The sequence below is a fragment of the Lissotriton helveticus genome, chromosome 11 (assembly GCF_964261635.1).
Source record: "Lissotriton helveticus chromosome 11, aLisHel1.1, whole genome shotgun sequence".
NCBI classification, from domain to species: domain Eukaryota; kingdom Metazoa; phylum Chordata; class Amphibia; order Caudata; family Salamandridae; genus Lissotriton; species Lissotriton helveticus.
In genome coordinates, this window is record NC_136072.1 from 174,518,601 (window position 1) to 174,543,323 (window position 24,723).

Sequence of the window (24,723 nt, forward strand, 5' to 3'; positions counted from 1 at the left end):
CCTCGTTCAGTAAAGGAGATCCAGAGCTTTTTGGGTCTAGCCAACTTTTATCGACGGTTCATCCGTGATTTCTCGGCATTGGTATCACCTGTTACAGCTCTTTTAAAGAAAGGTGTTCCCTTTGTGTGGTCTAATGAGGCAGATCTTTCCTTTCGACTCCTGAAGAAGGCGTTCACTAGTGCTCCTGTCTTGCGCTATCCAGATCCTGCATTGCCCTTTGTAGTGGAAGTGGATGCTTCTCAAGTGGCTGTGGGAGGTGTGCTGTCCCAAGCGGATGCAGTGACTGGCGAGTGCCATCCAGTTGCCTACTACTCACATAAGTTCACCCCTGCTGAATACAACTATGCCGTAGGGGACAAGGAACTTTTAGCCATCAAGAAAGCATTTGAGGAGTGGAGGCAGTATCTCTTGGGGGCTAGGTATCCTGCTGTAGTATATACGGACCATCGCAACCTCCAATACCTCAAATCAGCCAAGGCACTATCTATGAGACAGTTACGTTGGTCACAATATTTTAGTGAATTCGACTTCACTGTCCAATATAGACCGGGGAGGAAAAATGGCAAGGCGGATGCCCTGTCACGATTGGGTTTTGATATCCCTTCAGGCCCCATTGAGCAGACCAATATCATTCCCAGAACTAATATCATAGGAACCATACAGAACGAGGATGACTTCCTAACACAGGTCAGAACCAGTCAAGCCTCGGTAGACATGATGCAAGTGGTAGGGGCACAGGAAATGTCTCTGAGAAGAGGACTGGTACGGGTACAAGGGGGAGTGGTGTTGCCTTCAAGGGAGTTGCAGGAAAAAGTTCTGAAGTGGTACCATTCTCATCCGGTAGCAGGTCATCCAGGGATTAAAAGAACCACAGAGGCAGTGCGTGACCGTTTTTGGTGGCCTACTATGCTGAAAGACATTGAACAATTCGTGAAGACATGTTTTGTATGTGCTCAGACCAAGGTGTCACTTCTCAATCCTGTGGGCCTTCTCATGCCATTACCCTCTCCTTCTGGTCCTTGGCATACAGTGTCCCTTGATTTTATAGTGGAATTACCGCTCACAAAGCTGAAGAACAATACATTGTTAGTGGTAGTAGACCTATTCACTAAGATGGCTCATTTTGTGCCTTTAAAGGGGCTACCTACTGCAGTAGAACTGGCATCCATATTCATGCAACAAATAGTTCGACTGCATGGTTTTCCTACTGTTCTGGTGTCCGATAGAGGGGCACAATTTGTATCAAGATTCTGGAGGAGTTTATGTTCCTTACTCCACATAGATGTCCGTTTGTCTTCCAGTCACCATCCACAGTCAGACGGGCAAACAGAGAGGGTTAACCAGTGTTTTGAACAGTACATAAGGAATCAGATGTTGCAAACTCTGGAGGATTGGGATGAGTCAGTCTGGTTAGCTGAAATCTCTTACAACTACAGTACACACTCCTCCCTCAAAATCTCTCCTTTCTTTTGCACATATGGTTATCATCCCAGGTTGTTACCCTCCGGTGTTCCTACTGATTGTCAAACCCCTGCTGCTTCAGACAGGGTAGAAAGACTACACGAAGTACAGAAGAGAGCATTAGAGAGTCTTGAAATGGCAAAGGTGAGATACACCGAAGGGGCAAACCTACACAGGAGATTGGAACCTATTTACACACCAGGAGATGAGGTCTGGCTCTCCACTAAATACATTACGCTGGGGGGTCCACGCAAGTTTAACCCCAAATACATAAGTCCCTACAGGGTGGAGAAGGTGATCAATCCTGTTGCCATAAGACTCATCCTTCCTCCCTCATTTAAGATCCATCCAGTCTTCCATGTGTCACTACTCAAACCAGTTTAGCCTGGGACTAAAGTTCCTATAAGACCTGCCCCTGTTACTCCGCAGGATTCAGAAGAGTATGAGGTGGAGGCCATCCTAGATTCCCGGAGAGTAAGAAACACATTGCAATACTTGGTTCATTGGAAGGGTTATGGTGTGGAAGAACGCACGTGGGAACCCTAGTCCAATATCCATGCACCTAGATTGTTGAGAGTGTTTAATCAAAAATATCCTGACAAGCCCAAACCAGGAGGGGAGCATTGTGGAGGGAGTGTACTGTCATGCTTCGGGACTCCCCTACACGGTCCCTTTAAGAAGTGGGCTATTTAATGCACCGGGAAACAAGGAGCGACGCTTCACGTTCTTGCGTCAAGCTCCCTTTGTTTCCGGATCCGTCTGTATCCTGTTGCCTGACTTCCGCCTTTCCTGTTGGATCTTCCTGTTTGTTTAGTGCTTAGCGTATTCGGCCCCCGCGCTCTTGTGCGGGCTTCGTTTCTAAGCATTCAAGTCGCAGCTATTCGCTGCCTTCGGGCGTACACTTTAGACGCCTATTTTCCATTTGCCCTTGAGCCTCGCCCGGCGGCCGGGTTTAGCTCCGCCATCCGGCTGGGCTCAGCCTTGCTCCCCGCTAAGGTAGTTCGTTCACGGTACTTAGCGTGAACCTTTCCTTATCCCCGCTGGCCCTTGAGTCTTGCCCGGCGGCCGGGTTTTGCTCCGCCATCCGGTGGGACTCATCTTTTCTTTTCTCCCTGTTCAAGTGTGCTACATCCGACAGCCGGGCTTGTGCTCCGCTGTCCGGTGTAGGTATTGCCACTATTCCTCCTGTGTTTCCCGCTTAGTTAGTTAGTTAGTGCTTTGTTACTCCTGCCCCCTTCCTCTCTTCCTTCTACGTCCCCTGATACCAGGTTCTCTTCGATTCGCTTGACTTGAATACTGGATTTTCCCTTCCCTGGCATTTGGTGGTATACTTGCGTGGATCAGGGTGGGTGCATATATTCTACGCTACAGGGAATCACGGTAAGAGCGCTTATGCGCTACCACTCCTTTTATCACTATTGGCTCTCATGTAAATATTATATATTCCGTTTTGATTTTCATAGATGGTCATAAACATCAGCAGAAGAAGTGGGCTGAAGGTTCTTTGCTTGCCATACAGTAGTGAATGTTTCTTCAAGGCCTGTTACATAACCATTGAAGTAAGAAGGGGACTAACTAGACCATATTGTTATTTACAGTATTTAGTCTGCAATTGCTCATATACCTATTGTGTCATCCCTATCCCAGCTCCAGACGCTGATCCTTGTTTACGACTTCATATGTTAAATCAGCGACACGTTAAGAACCTGGGGTATGTGATAGGTTTTATGTAATTGTATGTTAGAGTATTCCAGTTATTGGGTTATAGCTAGAGTGTTCATTCCCTCTTTTCATTACAGCCTACCTGTTATCCGGTTCCCTTCATTGAATCACCCAGCATCCACTACTGGAGATCACCATCGACCATCTTTGTTTCCCCCCCATCTTTCCTTGTTTTGTCTCCCTGTTTTCCCCTGGCGTGTCTCTCGTACTCTAGTGCTTGATAGAGTCGGAAGACCGTGGGGGAAGGCTGCGGACTATTCTTCGGATTCCTGACGCTCCTGTGGAACCAACCTGCAATCCTTACAGGCGCTATAGCAACATCTCGAAGCTACCCACTGAGCAAAGGCAACTCAATTGATCACAAATACTCCCCTGTTTGTACCTCTGTGGTTTTACAAATGGAAGTATACAGGTTAGTGTAATGTTCCAATACACTGTCAATTTGATCAGGTTGATCCCCCATTTGGTTCTTAGCCTCGTCATAAAATGTTTTAACAGTGCCATTATTCCTTAACAGACCAGGCCAAGAACCACCCGGCATGCTCACTCTCTTCGTAGTACTTCTGGAAACATGTTTTTTGGTTGACGAGTTCCAGGAACATTAAATGATCTCTGAAGCATTGGCTCGCTTGTGCGACTCTAGCCCATGAAGCTCGAGATTGGAGTGTAGAGTGAGCAAGCATTGCTTGATCAAATTTAAGCTGCAAAGCTAGTGTCTTTTCACTTCTTAGCTTACTGATTTGGGCCTTGAAGGAAATCGCCTCACCCCTAATATAGGCTTTACTGACCCCCCATACTGCAAGGTGGAAGCTGGACCTATATTTCCTGAAAAGAAATCATCTAGGGCTGTTCCCATAACCATGAGCCAGCCATCCTTTGTTAGCAGCGATTCATCAAGCGACCATCATGGTCGATCGGCGCGGTTGTCATTCACTATTGTCTATCAAAGGGACTGAGTGGTCTGAAAAGTGTGGGATACTAAGAAGAAATCAATTATTGAGGCCAAATTAAAACATTTTGATAAACAGGTATATTCTTGCGTCTGTGAGTCACCTACTTGCCAAGGGTCAATTAAAGCAAAATCACAAATTATTTTAGCTAAAAAACGTGAAGCCCTTGATTTAATTTTCTGTTTGTTACTGCGTGAAGAGTCCAGACTGACATCCTGAGTAATGTTGAAGTCGCCCCCATTTACTAATAGTAACCAATTCAATGGGAGTAGGATGTTGTAGACTTCACTAAGAGGGGTTACATCATCCTTAGTTGGGCCAAAGAAGCTAACAAGACAAATCAGTTGGTTCTGAACCCTCAAACTTACCGATATCCGCCTGGCTTTAGGATCTCTAACCACCTGCTGCACTTTAACTGGGAAATCTCGTGAAATTAAAATTGCCAACCCCCCTGGCTGCTGTGCTGGCTGACGTGTAGGATGTGTGTAAAATAAATCTTGGAATCTTGGGTAATTTAGCGAGTGTATTGAGATACGTCTCTAGTAAGAGCCTAATGTGGAAGCCTTAAACCAATCCAGTATGAACCTAAACTTAAACTTAACTTGATTGTTGATACCATTGGCGTTACACAATACTACCAAACAACTAAGAGACCAAACATTTATGGAAAGGTAGCTTCTACTGGCTTAACCTGCCCCCTCTAACACTTCCCAATGTACTGCCCTAAAGATATCCCACTGGATTCCTCCATCTTAGGAGGAAGATCATAAATGGCTTCCACCCTGGGCACTTGCAACCCCTGATGGGCAACAGCAAATTGTAACCATATACTAAGCAAAAAGACGATGAACACCTGGACATCTCTACCTAAATTTTCCTCACCAAGGGTGACCCAATCCCCACCACGCATGCTGGTCCTGAAGCCCAACGCATCCTAGGCTCCCTCAAAAGCATTGGCCTACTAACCCTTGGGTGCCCACTCACCCCCCACACCCTTTCCCCCTGAAAGAGTGCCCTTACATGGCACTCGTGAGACTACAAACAAGGGTAGTTGCAGGCTGACTAACCTATAATGAAATCACATGGGCTTTTGCTGGAACGGGGTGGACTGCTGCCGTTCAGTACCAAAGAAAAATATTACATCAATTTGTACCGCCAAGCCTCCCATCCCCCCCCAGATCTCCGGAAAAAAAATCTTTAGTCTGGTCAACTGAACGAAAAATACGTGATTGACCCGCTGGAGGATTTTTAGCTTGGACTGCTGAAGAACGACCGCAGGTGCCCCTTGACTCTTGTAATCATCAATTATTATTATTTATTAATATTTAAGACTTGTATCACACAACAAATCATCCCAACAGGGATCTCTCAATGTTTTTGGCGGCACAGAGCAAGCGGCTAGGACAGGAATTACGGCTTTAGAACAGCCAGGTTTTTAATAGCTTCTTAAATTGTTCCAGGCTGCGGCAACTCATCCGGCAACCGATTCCAGTGGAGAGGGGCTAGATGCAAGAATGCGCATCCTTCCATTTTGGGTTTCTTGATTTTACATCAATCAACCCTATAAAGTCCCTGCACCACCACACAGCCAATATTTGCATATTTGTTCTTGATAGCTTGAGACAGGATCCATTCTTTGATACAAAATAGCCAAAGATCAATCAATCAATCAATCAATCATAGCATTTGTATAGCGCGCTACTCACTCGGGCGGGTCTCAAGGCGCTGGGGGGAGGGGTCCGATTACTGCTCGAAAAGCCAGGTCTTGAGTTGCTTCCTGATGGCGAGATGGTCCTGGGTTCACCGAAGGTGGGTGGGGAGGGAGTTCCATGACTTGGCTGCCAGGTAGGAGAAGGATCTTCCTCCGGTGGTGGCTCTGCAGATGCGCGGAACGGTGGCGAGGGCGAGGTTGGTCGATCGTAGCAGGCGGGTGGGCGTGTAGAAAGTCAGGCGGTTGTTGAGGTACTTGGGGCCCAGGTCGTGTAGAGCTTTGTGTGCGTGGGTGAGGAGTCTGAACGTGATCCTCTTGCTGACGGGGAGCCAGTACAGGTCTCTCAGGTGGTCGGAGATGTGGCTGCGTCGGCGAATGTCCAGGATGACACGTGCGGAGGCGTTTTGGATGCGTTGGAGTCTTTTCTGAAGTTTGGCTGTGGTTCCGGCGTAGAGGGTGTTTCCGTAGTCGAGTCGGCTGGTGACGAGTGCCTGGGTGACCGTCTTCCTGGTATCGGTGGGGATCCATCGGAAGATCTTGCGTAGCATGCGCAGGGTATTGAAGCATGATGATGTTACGGCGTTGACTTGTCTGGTCATCGAGAGGGAGGAGTCCAGGATGAAGCCCAGGTTGCGTGCGTGGTCCGTTGGCTTGGGAGTGGTGCCCAGGGCGGGGGGCCACCAGGAGTCGTCCCAGGCGGTGGGTGATGATCCCAGGATGAGGACTTCTGTCTTGTCTGAGTTCAGTTTCAGGCGGCTGTTCTTCATCCAGTCGGCGACATCTTTCATCCCTTCGTGTAGGCTGGTTCTGGCGGTGGCGGGGTCGTTGGTGAGGGAGAGGATCACCAGAATAGTACATGGGTATTCAGCATTGGAGGGTTGAACTTCTGGGATATGGTTTGCCTGGGTGATTGTAAGGTCCATTTCTTTTGTTGCCATTTCTCTACACACCTGATTGCTGATAAGTGCTGAGATTAGCTTAATGACTGCCTGACCATTTTCTTGACCCTCGGGAATTCCTACAAATCTCAAATTAGAATGGCAAGATCTGTTTTCGCCATTGTCTAGCTTCAGTTGAAGTTCCGCCAGCTATAATTGGATCTTAGAAGTTGTAGTGTCTTGTTTGTGCCTAAAATCCTCCAAGTCCGAGACTCTGTGTTCCACCTCAGACACACTTGAAGTAAGAAACTGGATATTGGTGTTGATCAGGCCCAATTACTTGTTTGTCTTTTTTGTGGGCTTCCTCCTTTGAGACTTTCATCTATCTGAGTTCACCTAGGATTTGATGCAGTATCACCTTGATTGGTGGTTTCCGGGCTGGAAGTGTTAATGGAACTGGAGATGATGCACTGGGAGACCGTAGGATTGGAAAGTCGCTAGCCGGGTTTTTGCTTGTCTCTGGAGGATTACCAGACATCACCTGAGGAGCTATAGTGTTTGGGGTATTGGATTGAGCTACTGAAACATGGTGCTGGCATTTCAAGTCCTTTTTAATATTGTATATCCTACAATGCACATATGCTGAATCTAAGGCCTACCTTTACATTTGCGATCCCCTAGGCCCATCAGACAAGAATATGAGTACGATAGTAGCCCCTTTGTAGATAGTGGATTATCAAGCCAGGTTGTATCAAGGTCATTTTCCAGGTTAGGGTATACTGTTGGACTATCACCCAGAGCTAATGCCTGTCCCTCACTTCCAAGATCGAGTAGATTGGGAGACCGCTCCAGAGTGGAGGGGCAAGATGGCTCTGCTCCATTAGATCCTTCGGCAGTGGCTGCCTGGTTTCACGATGCCGTCAGTTCCTGAAACTTCATCACCTGAGGTGTATAGTCTGGGGAGATGATCTGTTGCACTTCTTCCAAAGTGCTAATCCTCTGCATTGACATAGTTGCTGTATGGTTATGGCCTTTATTGCCCCTTACAGTTTTGCCAGGTATTTGCATTCTCGCTGAAGTGTTTCGTGAGAGTCGCTTCATTAGATGTCAGAGGGAGAACAGTACCTGTTCTTTAGAAACTTAGTACTTCAAGCTATTGGTGATCCTATGAGAAGGAAGCTTCCCAGGGCTGTGTCTCCACAATCCTGCTATCCACTCTTTAGACGACTCACTTGGCAGATCAGGCCAATGAGACGCGCTATCACAGGACTGCAGAAGAGGCAAAACATGGTGAGTGTGGTGAGCGCCTCGCTCTTCATCCACATGCTTGTTCCCTGCTTGTCTCTTGCTTGTCTCCTGCCTCACATCATGTGTGGCCCCTGGGTACTTTGCCCATCATCTGGCCTGTAGCACACCTGATTTCCAGTTCATTTCATCAAAGGCAGGCATCCTAGGTGGGAGTTGTTCCTGGTTGGAAGGTGAAAACCAACTGGGGTAAGACCCTTCAAAAACTTTAAATACTGTGGAGTGCAAGTCTTTCTCTGCAGAATGGTGCTCTTGCCAAGGAGTGTGTCAAGAGGTCCATCCAAATGTTATTTAAGATTCATGTATGGGAGGGCAGAAAGAGTCTTTTAGGGAGTGAGGAGCATGCAAGTACACGAAGACATAAAATTAGCAAGCTAAATCTCTTCAAGGAAGTACAGTCAAGCACGGTTATTGAAATACCTTAGGACAGAATCATCAGCTATATTGCAGCTGCTGAACTAATAAGGTTGGTGGCAGTCAGGGTTGGAACAGCCTGGGAGAGTTCATTCGACCCCCAGGTGGAAGCAGCTTGAGGCGCACTTTGGAGGCGGTCCAAGTAACGGATGGAGCTTCCAACTCCCTCGTGAACCTCTGGCATTCCTCGTACCGCACTTGAAAGTCTGAAGTTTCTAAAGAATCGGTGCTGTCACTACTTTGTATGACAGGAGTTTGGAAATGTGTGTCCAATTGCTTCTCATTTCAGTGAACTATTTAGAAGTGAGGTAATAAAGTCCCTGGAAAACAAAGTTTATTTGAATGAATATTTAGAAGCACATTCGCCACATAAGGAATGCATGTAAAAAAGGAGACTGCATTGATAACAAGGTCTTAAAAAAATCACAGGAGCATTATCCACCATACCACAAAAAATATGGGTGTTCAGAAAACCAGAATATGGAAGGTTCCTTTTTACATAAGTTATTTTCACTGTGAACCATGATTACAATGCCAATTCCTTAACCGTTACTAGAAGAGACAAGATAGCTATTTTGCTTTTTCTCCCAAATCATCCTTAATATGGTTAGTGGAAGTATTGATATTGTAATAGAGAGTGACTCCTCTGTGTGCATACAAGCACCAGTGGCAAGAGCATGCGCCTCTGAACAAGTATCACATAGACTGGGATTTAGGGAGAGGTTTATGCATATATGCATGTGCTTGGTTTGATTTAAATCAGTTCAAGAGTTTTTGAGTAACTATCTTCGCAAAAGTGATTCTATAGAACTCAATTTGAGCCAAGCTGTCTAACAAGTAAGAGATAAATGGACCTTTAATCTGTGAATGGTACTTAAACATAAGTTTGTGGACCATGCACAGATCTAAATGTAAAAAAAAATCCAACTCTGATTTGACAGTATAGGTTTTTGTCTCTTTGTCCATTTCGGGACTGTGAAACCAAAGCCAGCACCGCAGACCTAAATGTGATTGACTGGACGCAACTGGAAAGCAAATTTCGTGGTTGTAATACTCAACACGGGGAGTCAGTCATAATTGGGGCATGGTGTGCATCACACAAAAAAAGGTTAACGTGAAGTTATGGTTAACTTTGATTATAACACCTTAACATAGTTTAAAAAAATCTTAGAAATTCACTTAAAATCATGTGAGAGTACCGTTATAGTTATGAATTGAAACTGAAAAAATACTGAAATGTGCAAGTCATGGTTACAATCACAATCCATAATTTGCACAACAGCCATGCAAACCATAACTTCCACACACAATTCAATGCTTATAAACCCGAAATATTAATAAAAATATTCAAAAATTAAAATAATAAAAGGTTGCATGTTTCCTTTTGTACAATTCAAATGTGCAATTCTTCAGAAGTATGTGACAACTAACGTAAGTACCTCCAGCCCTAGTTTGGGTTATGCAAACTACCTCATATACATAAATACATTATTATTTACATTACCCAGAGCCAGATTCGACTGCATGTGTCATGCTATTTCTTCTGATGGGCGATTTGTACTTTATAAAAGAGGAAGCACAAGGTAGATGAATTTGGTGTGCCCTGCGTAGTTTAATCGCCCCTTCGACAAGCCAAAACTCTTAGAAATAACTGCCTCATTGCATTTTGCAAATGATTCTTGTTTTACTAAATTATAGTGTTTGTTTTTTGGTTACTAAAAATGTAAGGATTGTGGGAAAATACAGATTTGCCACAGGGAACTGGTGATACAGTCTCACATGGGCATTTGCACAACTTTAAACATGAAAGAACAACATGTAAAATTAGTCAACAGTACACAAGTTAAACCCCTGTCCTCTCCTTTCCTCCTTTCTGTGACATGATAGTGCAATTTTTTTCATCTAAATCAATTCTTAAGATATGGCATGTTTATTAATTCAGCCATCAAAACAACTATGTGCTATTATGAGGATACAATCCATGAATCCAAAGTATACATGGTGAAAAATATGTTCCCATCAGATACCCGTCCTGTACCACCCTACATCATTTGGGATCCTTCACCAGAAGGAAGTGGAATAAATTCCACTTTGGATTAGGTAGATTGTGTCCTAATCATGTTTGAAGGATGCAATGATGGAATAATGTAAACTATATTGGTATCAGGGGGTAAAAATTTAATTAGCAGTGCAGAAGATGCTATGTGCAGCATGTGAATAAGTGAAATAATATTGGGTTGTAGGAGTGGAAAGAGAGACTTTTAATAGGATCCTACCCACACCCAAGGGTAAAAAACAGTGCAAAGTAGTGTTAACAAATAACTACTTAGGTGTAATCTAGGTCGACATGTTTCTGCAGATTTTTTAGGCTCACACGATGCCTGTCTGCTTCATCAGGACCTTCACAATAAAATGCTACTGCTGGTAATAGTGTTTGTAGTGATTAAATCATATCACCCAAAATCTGGGGAATGAACTCTCCACCTCACCCGGCTACAGCTCAGTTACAAATGGAGCACCGCTCTGTCCGTCGGTACTCCTCGCCTCCGTCTTGGCTGTCAGCCAAGACGGAGGCGAGGAGTACCGACGGACAGAGCGGTGCTCCATTTGTACCTGAGCTGTAGCCTGCACATAGCATCTTCTGCACTGCTAATTAAATTTTTACCCCCTGATACCAATATAGTTTACATTATTCCATCATTGCATCCTTCAAACATGATTAGGACACAATCTACCTAATCCAAAGTGGAATTTATTCCACTTCCTTCTGGTGAAGGATCCCAAATGATGTAGGGTGGTACAGGACGGGTATCTGATGGGAACATATTTTTCACCATGTATACTTTGGATTCATGGATTGTATCCTCATAATAGCACATAGTTGTTTTGATGGCTTTTTTCTCTGTTTCTTGACCCGTTGTTATACATTGTTTTTCACTGAGCTTGGGGCTTATAACAATGCAAGGTCAGTAAATATTTCCCTCATACGCCCTCTTTAATGTATTAATGTTTATTAATTCTACAAGTCATGCTGCAAGTATTATGTGCTTATCTCCAATAGTGTAACTCTTTTTTTGCAGCACACTGGATTCTGCAAAGGCTCGGTGATGAATGCTGAAAGGGAAGGTCCTGGGATACAGCATGTGTCCGTCTCATGTGACATCTTTGAACCTACGGTACGGTGTTCGCCAGCAGGCACTCTTTTTTATCAGATTGAGCTAGATAGTTAACACAACACAGATCAAGCCTGTACTGTAGCTCAGAGGGATAATGAATAATATATGTGTTGCCTTAAGAATGTAAAAATATTTTACAAAAAGGGTTGAATGAGGAGAGAGAAGAAAATAAAAGCAAATTGATTTATTAACACTGGAAAAACACCATCCCAGTGATTATGTACAGAGCAAAAAAGAATAAACACTGACAACCACTTGTTTATTCAGTTTTTGAAAACATTGGAAAAAACTGAAAAAAACTCACTAGAATTCACAACAAATAAGAACTGAAAACAGAAACGCTTAATCATAGTACTGGAGCATATCTACTCAATGCAGGCAAATTGCAGAATGATGCCCAGATGTTGACAAGTCTGCTGTGGGTCTTCCCTTCAGAAAGACTAAAGGCATGACATGTTTTTATATTCTGTCTTAAAGTTGAGGAGACCATTTTTGATTTCCAACATGGCAAAATAATATGTTCCCCTCTATAAGACATGGAAAGTATTGGATAGATGATGAAAGCAAACGCTAGATGCAAATCCCCAGTGCATGAAAGTATTTTGCTTGTCATATCTATACATTGATTTTACCGCCATGAAATAGCAGGTGGAAAGTGACTTTGTGGGGGCCCTAGAGTGCACCCCTTTCCCCCTAGACCTCTGGTATGGTGCCTTGGGGCCCCTATAGAGCACCCCTGAACATCCATGCACCATGTGGCAGGCACCGCATGGTGCCTCCCACATGGTGCAGGGATGTACACACGCATGCCTCATAGCAGTGAGGCTTCTGCTGCACCCTTTTTTCCGGTGAGAACACGTCTCAATGCTAAGAGGCATGTTTCGACAGCCTCCACAGCGGTCGGATCATAATCTCCCTGGCGGGACCGCCGACTCCCTGGCGGCTGGTCCCTTTCCTGACTGGATGGCGGCTGGATGCTCGTCCGACAACCATCATAATGAGCCCCTTAGTTTAGTTGAGTTCTAATGTCACAGCGCCTGCTGCCAGAACCAGCAGCTGAAGGGAAAGGGAGTCATACAGAATCATTAAAGCTGCAGTTTGAACAGTGAAAAGAAAACCTGGCTTTTCCTACTCTCACTCAGGTTTTTCTAGATGAAAGAAGATGTTTATGGCAATATCATTATTTTTCTACGCATCGAATAGTTATAGTAAAGATAAAATCTCTCTTCATATTTCTGTGCATCCTGAGCTACATTGTTTTTTATTTTTTTAATGTGACTTGTAGCAACCTCATTCAAAGATCTAACTAATTTTGTATCATGTTTCCTTTTCACGTCAGAGATTCCAATTTATTCTTTGTTTAAAAACATTCTATCTCTTTCATATAAAAGAGCACCACACCAAGGATATAAATGGTTTGTGGGAAGGGCTATAGTTTGAGCATGTGTATTAAGGAATAAAATACCCCCTAATGTATTATAAGGATATTGAAAGTCGGAGTTGAATATCCTTATAAAGGAAACCGGTGTTTGGTTTGTTTATATGGTCACAAACTCCAAGGAGACTTGCAATATCCTATATTGTATGGCAGGGAGGTATTTTCCCACCTATATAACAATTTTCCCTACACTGTATTCAAGATCAACACGTTCCTTACAACAGACATTTTTTTGTTTGTTTAATGGCCAGTTTCTTACACTAGGTGATTCTCTGGTAATGCCAATCCCTTCCAGGCGGGGTCCGGTGTCACGTAGCAGCAATTAAGCTCAGAGGAGTTTATGTGCCTACCACTAACCAGTTAGACTGTATGACAGAGGCATCCACCTTCTTCCAACAAATGCAAGCCCAGTGTAGCCCTAATTGGTTAGCAAACACTCACTAATTAATGGACCAACACGCATATCATCCTAATCCTTTAAAGTGCATTGATTTGCTCTTCTTGCAAAATATTTTTGGGAAAAGTCTCCACCCATCGTTAAAATGTTTCCATTAAAAGTATTTGATTTTTCTCAATTTTCCTGTTGCTCAGATTACGCTATTGGCAGCATTTTAACTACTTTTTTTTTAAATCAAATACGTTTGATCTATTGTGTGAACTACAAGCACAAAATGCGAGCCTCTAAAATGAAGCAAAATCACCCCTTCATATTATCCTCCTCTTTTAACCATTAGCAGTCAAGGGTGGCCTAACGCCAAAGGTTGTGGGCAGCACCCACACCAGCAGTGGGCTGGTACCTTGGAGGAAGTGGGCCTTGCCAGCAGTGACAGTGGCTGGTGGTCTTCTCACAAAAACTTTGGAACCCTCACACTTTTTAAAATGTATTTTATTTACAAATTAAGCACTGCCACACCAATAAATGCCCCAAAAGTCACAGAATGTTTGGCACAGATGCATTCTATTACATTAGAACCATGTGCATAATGAATTCAACAGCCCTTATAGAATACACATTACTTATTTTAGTAAATATAACAACACTTGAGGGGTGCTGTTGAGCAGCAACACATATAGTAGACCAAGAGTAGCCTTTCAGTTGTGCATGCTTTATGAGAAATAGAAAACCTGATACTAAAACTGTCAAGACAGCATTAAGGACCTGTTGTACCAAGTGATTTAGCAGTTGCAAATCTTGAATGATAGATTTTTGTGACTTCTAAATCACTTTGTCTGATGCCCTGACCTCATTTTGCAATTCAGGAAACCTTTTTCAAATTGTATATAACAGTTTCTATGGGGCGTCTTAAGGACTTTCCTTCTAAATTGCGAGTTAACAAGGTATGTATCAATTGATCTGGCAGATCTGGCATGGTGGGGTGGTAACTGATACATAAATTGGAAGGACAGCTTTCAACCTCTGTGCAATCATTACATTTGTACATCAGGGGCATTTGTAGTAGTCTGAAGCTTTTCGACTTTACAAGACTATGTGAAGCACAATAAAAACACACAGCCCACATCCCTATGGCAATTTCCTGATCCAGAAAGAGACACCAATGCTTGTGTACTTGTGTCTCTCCTATTTAACAGAGTATGTTAATAGTTTGCATTCTCTGCACAGCATGATAATGCCAATACAAGGAGGACCAGTGATAAGGACTGGGGTGGGTAGTCTGTAGTGACTATATTTGACATGTACTTTGTACCATTTCTAATTCTAATTAAACACATTTTACTCGTGTACAAGTCCCATGCATCACCAAACAGATTGAAAAATCTGTGTTGTTTTGCCAAGTAACTTGTCACAGGCAACAATCTGCTTAAGGAGGCAAGAAGTAAGGTGCAGTAAAATCCTGTCTGTTAGACCTGACAGCCTTAGAGTGGTCTTCCTCTGACTTTTTGCCTGCCTCCCTCCATTTTTCTGTACTCGTTTTGCTGGCTTTAGGACTCTGCACCCTTTACCACTGCTAACAAGTGCATACGTGCTTGTGCTCTCTCTCCTAAACATGGTAACATTGGCTCATACCCAATTGGCATACTAAATGTATTTATAAGTCCCTAGTAAAGTGCACTACATGTGCCCAGGGCCCATAAATTGAATACTATGAGTGGGCCTGCAGCACTGATTGTCCCACTGACATAAGTAGCCCCTTAACCATGTCTCAGGACCCCATTGCAGGGCCTGTGTGTGCAGTTTACTGCCACTTTGACTTGCCATTTGGAACTACTTGCCAAGCCTAAATCTCCCTTTTATTACAAATACGTCACCCCTAGGGAAGGGCATTGGTAACCCATAAGGCAGGGTGCTATGTAAGTAAAAGGTAGGACATGCAGTACTTTTATATCTTAACTAGCGGCCCGTCCCGACGTTGTCCGGGTATGAAACAGAAGTCTGCAATGGTGGCTCACCTGGGCACGTTTTCCATTTTCGGGTCCTGCGCACCTCACAGTTTCGTGCCTCACTCATCCTTGCTTCTCCTTTGTGGCATCGCACTACGTCTCTGCCTGCTGCATCCGCTGATTAATGGGCCGACGTTCAGCGTGTGTCTGCAATGGTGGCTCACATGGGGACGCTTTCCATTTTCGGGTCCTGCGCACCTCACAGTTCCGTGACTCAGTCGTCCTTGCTTCTCCTTTGTGGCATCGCACTTAGTTTCTGCCCGCTGCATCCACTGATTAAGGTGCCGACGTTCAGCGTGTGTACCTGCTCGGCGCAGAAGTTTAGCGTGTGTGATGCTATTCTCACGCTTCAAACGTAACGTAATGCTGAACGCACACGCCCACCTCAGAGGTGGTGCTACATCCAACGGACTACTTTGTCCCACAACGTGCTTTGTCCCTTCCAAACTACATTTTGCGCTGGAGTATAGCCTATGTCCATCTGCTTTGCCTCACCTTTCCAATGCTGCATTCGGTGTTCCGGTTGGCGCAGTGGTTCCGGAGCTTACCCGCCTCAAAGGTTTGGTCTCTCTCTTTATTATATTAGTATGGACTGTCCTAGTAGTGACAAACATCTAAAATTGTTTCACTGCTGTGAGGCCTACTCTTCTCATAGTCTAGCATTGGGAATTCCTTTAAGCTGTATTTCCCCATCAAAAAGGAGTAGCCTTTTCATGTTTCATATATTTGGAATGGTAATAATAAATTATCTTTCCTGGTGAAGTTGAATTTAGCATTACTATTTTAGAAATGCCACTTTTAAGTGGACATTTCTCTGGTCCCACTGTTATGTGTGCCTTAGAGCCCGTCTGTAATACCTGTCTGGGCAACAGTTCCCTTTGTGCATTCCTTCTAGATAGTCACAGACACCGGAAGGGCTGGATGTGATTTAGCACCCATCTACATTCATTTGCACTCTGATGGGTCTTCCTGGGCATATGGGAGGAAGGGGCTCACCCTTTTAATTCAAATGGTAGTGGCCTGACCCAAAACAAAGGACAGATAATCCTCCAGTGGTAGTCCGGAATGAAGGCTGGATTGAAAGTGATACTAGTGCACTTCAAACTCACTCTTTAAAGTTTCCCTCACATCAAATGCATATTTGGGTATAGGTACTGGGCATCTGACCCCATCAAGAAAGACACTCCTGGATCTTGAACTGAACTGCTGTCAGTGGATTGCCGGGCTCCTCAAAGGACTCAACAAGAATGCTTTTCTGGAAGGACTGTTTTCGGGCTAGTTGCCCAGCTGCCTGCTGCTCCCTTACTCTGCTGAAAGGAGAGTTGAACTCTGCCTTCCCTCCAAAGTGATCTCCAAAGGCTTGTTAGCTTGCCTCCGGTTTCTGAAGCCTCAGGGACCCAAAATACTTCCTGCAGTTCTGCTGGTGCCTTTGGACTCTGCCATCTGTGAGTCCTACTCTTGCCTGAGGTGCCCCCTCCATGTTCTGGGCCTAAGAAGTGGGTTATGCAGCTGAGTTGCTGCCAAATCCGACACGAAGCAGTGCAAAGCCCCACAAAGCCTCACCGTAACCGACGCCAGACAATGCAAAGCCTCACCATGCAGACTGAGCCCCAGGATCCAAGGTTCTGTGTTCAGCGGGCCCAAGTGGGTGCCTGTAGCCAGCCTGTGCTCCATCACAGTCGGCCTGAACTTCGGATTTGCAACAGTCCCTTGCAGCTTGAAAAAGTTTTTTGCCTGCCTGCTTCTAAGCGTTTATTGCATTTATTTCTTCAACATTTATTATCTCGACTTCTACTTGATGGATTAGGATCATATTTGTCTTGTTTTACTTGGATAAATATTCTCTATTTTTCTAAACCATTGTGGAGTCTTTTTGTGGTGTATTTACTGTGTTGTTGTATTAGTTATTGCCCAAACACTTTACACATTCCGTACTAAGTTAAGCCTGCCTACTCTGCACCAAGCTACCAGAGGGCGAGAGCAGGATAATTTGGGATGGTGCTGTGACTTACCCTGACTAGGTTTTTGGTCTCTACTTGGACTGGGTGCATACCTCTGCCAACTGGTGACACAAGTTTTAACACTGTGATCTAAGAAAATTAATGTTTTTGCTGTTCCCTGACTAAGCAGGCATATTATATAAAAAATGCACTCACTCGTTACTAAAGCTGGCATACATTGTTTTAGAGCTGTTTATGGAATCCCTATCCAGATGAATCAGGCCTGTCTACTGGGCCCTTAGCAACCAAAAAACAATCCCGGTGCACTCCTAATTCACTTTTCCATTGTAATCTCCTCTAACTCCTGGTGTCTCAGACCTCTGTCTGTTGAGTGTTAGTCTTGAAGGCCAAGCATTTTGCATGTTCTCTGTTATAATGGAGTATTTTAAATTTTATAAAACACTTTATAGCCTTGCTATTGGTTTCTGCTTGCAAAATATTGTGGGGGTTTACCTTCAAATCACTTACATTACAGTTTACGTTATGATGCACCAGCAACTCAGTGCAGGCACATTCTTTCATTTTTGCGCTAATATATTGTGGGTGATGTTGGATTAGGATAATGCCTGGCTTTACTGACAGCAACTTTTGATTGCTTTCCAGTGAGTTACACCATAGTGCTAAGCATTTCCAGGGAAAGTAAGAGTGGTGGGACGACAAAAGCAATCAAAATGACACGAACACTATTGGTTGGAACTTTGTGGCTATTAACAAACATTTGTCATTTTGCACTCTTATCTGTACCTGTAATCAGACAACTGTTTGAACTGGGAAAAAGAGTTTATAGAAAGGAAATACTGTCTCTGTGAATCTGGCTACACATTCCAACAAGCATTGGCAATGCAAATAGGCCTTGCCTCAAAGGAGTGCTATATGGTAATATGACCAATGACAAAAAGAAAGATTCCAGATTGACTTTAGGATTAAGGATAACCAGTGAAGGTTGCTAAATATTAAGAATGATACCAATAACACAGCGAACAGACTTTTAGCAAAACCTGGTCATTATATAAAATTTGTATTGAATTCATGTAATACTACAATTTCCAAAAATAAGTGCTCTGTACTCTGTGCTCAAGTGACGTATGGTATTTTGAAGCATTACAAGTAAATAGTATGGGAATTTATATATATTTTTCTGGAAGCAAAGAACTGTAGAATAATACTAGTGTAGGTTAGAAGGTCAGGTGGCATATGCAGTCAAGCCAGACCAAAATATTTATGCAGGTTAATGACTGCCCTACTCTCATCAATGTTGCTGCCAGAGAAAACGCAATACATTATCTGGTTATCTTAGACACTTTAATAGGGGAACTATTTCATGTGAGTGCCCCTGAAAGTTCAAGCTCAGACAGCTGTATAAATAAACAAAATGATCACAGCTGTGTGAAAGTCTACTCTTTTTTTTTAAGGAGGAGCACATAGCTTCTGTCCAATCAAAGCATGTACTCCTGACTGCCAACATCTGGGAAGAGCCCAAACCCCTCTCTAATGATGCTCACATAATTGTCTGACAACAGCTGCACTGTGAAGCCAGACCATCAAAAGTCAAATCTATTTAAGCATAATTAATAGGAACAAAGGGGAAATAATAGAAAGTGCAATATCAGATGTAAATGCTGAGTAACAAAAATGCTTTGAGCAGGTCTGGGAAAATTGGAGGGTCTGTTAGGGGAAGAAAATAAATAGCTAATGTAGGATACAATGAGATTGGTCAAAAGAACTTAAGACAAGCATAATGTGAAAACACAAAGGTTAAAGTAGTTATACTTAGGTTTTCTAGTAATAAAAAGCAGTATAAAAAAAACAGTTATACATTAGCCACCTAAATATAAATTACACAGCCATAGATTCCAGATGTCATCAGTGATGTAATGTGCGAGGTCATAAGCTGTGCACCTTAGCAGTGCAAGTTATACTTAGGTCAGTTAAGTATAACCCTCTGCGGGCCAACCTCCAGTGGGCAGACTACAATAATGCCCCACGGACTTCTAACCCACGTTCGCTTTTTTTCCACCAGTACCACCACACTCTTGCAGGACCACAGGCAGCCACCCTGGCTCCCATGGGTGTACCGCTGGACTGTGACTACCAAATTTTTTAAAACAATTTTCGCCCCAATGGGGTTCAATTTGGGACTCAGCCACAGAGTCTAGGGGGTGAGGGAATCTTCCTCTGTTACATGGTTTTTCAAATTATAGCGGTTGCAACATTTCTCTTCATGTTCCAACCATCCAATCAGAGCTCTGTGAGACCTGTGTCAGTGCTGGGGGACTAGCCAATAAGGAAGCTTTATTTTGAATTCCGGTACTGCTGGACTCCCGCAGTTGTACCGCAGCACTAGATATCTCTGTTTTTAATCATTATTTCTCAAAAACGGCTGAACAGATTTATAGCAAGTTTAAAATTTCTGTCAAATTTTGTTTAATTCCGTTTAGCAATTGTTTTCTGTATCACTGTCCAAAAATCCCTATGGAAGTTGCATGTGAACATTGCGATTAAGGACTACACTTTTTTGGCCCCTGCTAGATAGGTCACCCCGACTTTATAGGAAGTAGGCGTGGTGGATAAACAATTATTTTTAAGTTCGTGAAGATTTGTCAAACAGCTCAAAGGTATTAGAAAAATATAAATGCCCTTCTTATTGAAAGTCTGACCAGACTATAACTACACAGTGGAAAACACCATTGGGTAATACATGCAGTTTTGTCAATTGTCACCAAGGTTCAAAAACCTTTTTTCAGTGGAAAGTCATAGCTAACCATAAATACTCCGGTGCTATAGCCAAATATAATAATATACACACACACATACACACACACACATGAAGTGAGAGAAAGAAATTCCAGAAAAATAAAACCTGTTTTCTAAAATGATTTTATTTAATCCTTTTCTAACTTCAACCTGTTTCCATACACTATATTTATGTCTGTGGAATTTGTATAGCATGATCCCAGCCAAAAAGCAGCAGAGTGATGTACAGGGTCAAATGAGTTATACGGAATGTAGCTGGTTATTGCATTATTACCTCATTGTGATGTAGTGTTTTCAACTCTTTCCTTAATTGGGGCAATGTTGGGTGTCCCTTATGGATACAGAGAAGTTGTTTCAGATTGTGGGTGCATACTAAATGGAGGACTAAGAAGTGTAAAATAAAGACAAAAACAAGGCAACATGCCTTGTTTTTTTTTCTTTTTAATTCTTCTTAGTTTCCAGTCTGATGGTGGCCTGGCTTTTCAGAGAGCCACTAGTGTATGTGAGCTTGCCCACAAAATAAGCAAGGTTGCTTGCCTTAATGGCTATGTTCAGCAGCTCAAAGCATCTTTTCGGAAAGAAACAGTTTACATTTATTTAGAAGAAAGACCTGGTAGAAGGCAATCTTTGTTTTTTTGGCAGGCCAATCTGTAAAACTTGGTGTTCAAAGCTGTCAAGGTTCATGTCATTAAACCAGGTTTGTATTATTTCTTGCTTATTGTTTTTGACAAGTAGCAGGAATTCTGTCTTGGCTGAGCTGAACTTCAGGTGGGTGTAGGCAGTGATGTAGGCAGTATTTGAGGAACTGTTTGTCTGAAGCAGAGGAGACTTGCTGGGAGCATTGTGTATCATCATATTTATGAATCTTGGTGCTATTATCTGTGAGTAGAGCTCCAAGGGGCTCCACTTAGACTCTGAAGATGACAGTAAATAGTACGGAGCCCTGTGGAACTCCACAGATGATAGAGATGATAGGAATGTTTTGAAACATAGAAGTGCCCATGTGAATAAACTACTTTTGATTGGAAAGATAGGATGAGAACCAGTAAGGGACATTGTCAGTAAATCCCATTAGATACCTCTAGGTGCGGATGAGGTTTGAATGGTTGATGGTGTTGAAGGCAATTGAGAAGTCCAGAAATATCAGAAGACAGCGGTATTCTTCATCTGTGGTGACACTGAAATCAATAAACACGTAAAATGTAAACATCTTTAGTAGAGTTGATTGAATTAAGTTTGCATGTGTATTAGATGTAATCCCAAGTCTTCTTTCCCTTTCCCATCTTATCAATGATGCATATTTCTCTTCGACACATGTTCTTATTCACTATATTCAAGATATTAAATTATAGGTAATCTATTTTTTACGATCAGAAGATTAAATGGGAGGATGCTTAGTGTTGGGGAAATGGAGTCCCAAGTCAATAGTTAGCTGCATCTTTGTGCAATTGGATTTTGCAAAGCGGCTAAGCTAACAAAATTAGGCAATGAAGATGTATTTCATTCAGCATACATTTTTAAAGTAATCAGGAGACAGAGGGTGAGAAGATGCATTTTGGCTTTAACATATAGAGCCAATGCTGACCAGTTTCATGTGGACTGACTATTTTCAATGCAGTTATGTTGGTGTTCAAGAGGAAAAAATATATGAAAGAAACAGGTTAGATATGACTCTCACCACTATTGGGAAGGTCTCACCAGCAAGAGCACCATTCTGCCTAACCTTTCTCAAATCACCTGAGCACAATTCCAATTGTATTGAATTTTTTTAATGTCCACCATGCCCAGCAACCAAAATATGCTTGTGCAATTTATATAAATGTTATAGTGCCCTACTAACACAAAGCTGGAATACTCAGTTGTTTACTTGTTAAGAAGTTAATTGTTGTAGTATTTATCAAATGTTTGTTTGAAATTAAAATGTTCTCTTTTCAGGCTGCTGTAACTGAAGAGCAAAAACACAAAGAGAGTGAAGAAGAGCATAATCATCATGATCACAAGGACTCTCACGGACAGCATCATCATCATCATGACCATGGCCACAAGCATGATCACAGACATGACCACGCACATGATCATAACAACACACATCACCATGACCACAGCCATGAACAACATGACCACGGTCATGATCATGACCACACACATCACCATGGCCACGGTCATGACCAACATGACCACGGTCATGATCACAACCACACGCATCACCATGACCATGCACATCACCATGAGCATGCACATCACCATGAACATACACATCACCATGACCACAGCCATGAACAACATGACCACGGTCATGATCATAACCACACACATCACCATGGCCACAGTCATGACCATCATGACCACGGTGATGATCACAACCACACGCATCACCATGACCATGCACATCACCATGACCACAGCCATGAACAACATGACCACGGTCATGATCATGACCACACACATCACCATGGCCACAGTCATGACCAACATGACCACGGTCATGATCACAACCACACGCATCACCATGACCATACACATCACCATGACCATGCACATCACCATGACCATGCACATCACCATGAACATACACATCACCATGACCACAGCCATGAACAACATGACCACAGTCATGATCATAACCACACACATCACCATGGCCACAGTCATGACCATCATGACCACGGTCATGATCACAACCACACGCATCACCATGACCATGCACATCACCATGAGCATGCACATCAACATACACATCACCATGACCACAGTCATGAACAACATGACCATGGGCATGACCACAACAACACGCATGACCATGAACATGGTCATGCTCACAACCACACGCATCACCATGACAGTTCACATCACCATGACCATCCACATCACCATGACCATGCACATCACCATGAACACACTCATCACCATGACCACAATCATCATCACAACCACACACACGATCATGAACATGACCATCACCACCAACATCTGCATGAGCATGAGCATCACCACCACTCATCGCCTGATGCTCAAAATGTCCCAGGACCACCTAAAACTATTGGAGTTGTTAAAATTCTCCCCTCTATAGATGACGCTTCCAGTTCTGCCAAGTCTTCTGGAAAGGATGATTCCTCTGCTGCAGGAAAGCCTGTTGTATTGCCAGTCTTCCCAGATCAACCAGGACATGCAGGTGAAGTCAGGCCTGTGGCTCGTCCGTGGTTACCCAAGAAAGCAGGTCCAACTAAAATGCAACCAAAACCAATGCCATCTGTACCAAAGAATCCATTTGGCGAGCCGACTATTCTTCCTTTTCCTGAAAAATCTTCAGCATCGAATCTCTGCCCTGGAGAAGCCAAGAATTATGTGTCTCTCATTGATTCCTTGTTATCAAACGATAATGAAATGCCTCTTCCAGCTCCTGTAGCTCCAGGTCCTAAGTAAATTAAACTGTCATATTGAGAACAAAATGTTGTGCCCCAAATACAGCACATCCATGTTTGCATAGTCTCATTATTTGAGACACTACAAAATGACATTTGAAAAATAAGAGTCTTCTCAGTTGTGCTCAAATTTAGTTGAGCTGCTGAAGTTTTTAAAAATAAGATTAATCAAAATATTTCATTTTACCTTTGCTTTTGGGATCGCATATGCTTAGGCTCACAATTAGGATATATATGTTTCTGAAGGCCGATAAACAACACCATCTTTGAGTTGTTTTTGTCAGTTAAGCAACGTGTTCAACCCAGCAAGATACAGAAAAATAATACAACTAGTGTCTAAAATGGAGATGTGTGTTGATACAATACCAACATCATGTTTACAATGCGTTCCACAAACTCTTAGGCCCATCACTTGTAACAAAATAATAAATACCCCTATTTTTAAACCATGAATTAGTTTTTTATTTCAATGGTCTTGTAAAACATTGATGGATATTACTAGAAGTGTGTGAAATAGTGGTTCTTGGGAGCAGATGTTGAATCAACTCAAAAGGACTTTTTACATTATACAATGTCATTTTATGCATCAGAAAAGATTTCCCAACTTGTAAAACGCCACTTGTGACCATTTCAAAATTACAAATAGGAAGGGGTGTGAGAAAGGTATCCCCTTCTATTTAGGAGTTGGAAAGGATTGTATAAGTGCTTCGTGGTCGCAAAACATTGTTCAGTTACTGACTCCTCAATTGTGAAGCAGATACCTCCTGCTCTAAATTTTCAACATGAACATGAGACATAAAATGCACAATTAATTTTAACACATTGAATTCTGCACGTTTTGCATTTTTTCTGGGCCTTTTATCCAGGAAATTTAGACAGGTTTACTTATTGCAGTCTACGGGGTGAGAACTGACAGACTGTGATGATAATATAATATCCTTCCCTGTGCAGACTCTTGTTTACACTGGTCGAGGAATTTAGACCTGAATTTCTAATATGTGCCTTTTATGTCCTTTTATAGCATTTTCACCATACATGTACAAGGAAAAATATTGATAATTAGCAAAGGAAATCCTTAAAAATTAAATTGTA

At 42.9% G+C, this 24,723-nt stretch overlaps 1 protein-coding gene across 1 annotated transcript in view; it reads left to right on the forward strand.

Annotated features, from left to right (window-relative positions):
- Nucleotides 1–24,084, forward strand: part of LOC144791762 (uncharacterized) — a 44,011-nt gene extending 19,927 nt beyond the window's left edge. The window contains exons 6-7 of the mRNA XM_078666529.1: nucleotides 11,522–11,617; nucleotides 22,145–24,084. Of these exons, the coding sequence (XP_078522655.1) occupies nucleotides 11,522–11,617; nucleotides 22,145–23,632 (1,584 nt within the window). The 3' untranslated portion in view covers nucleotides 23,633–24,084. The remainder of the gene's footprint in view (nucleotides 1–11,521; nucleotides 11,618–22,144) is intronic.
- Nucleotides 24,085–24,723: the final 639 nt, after the last annotated feature.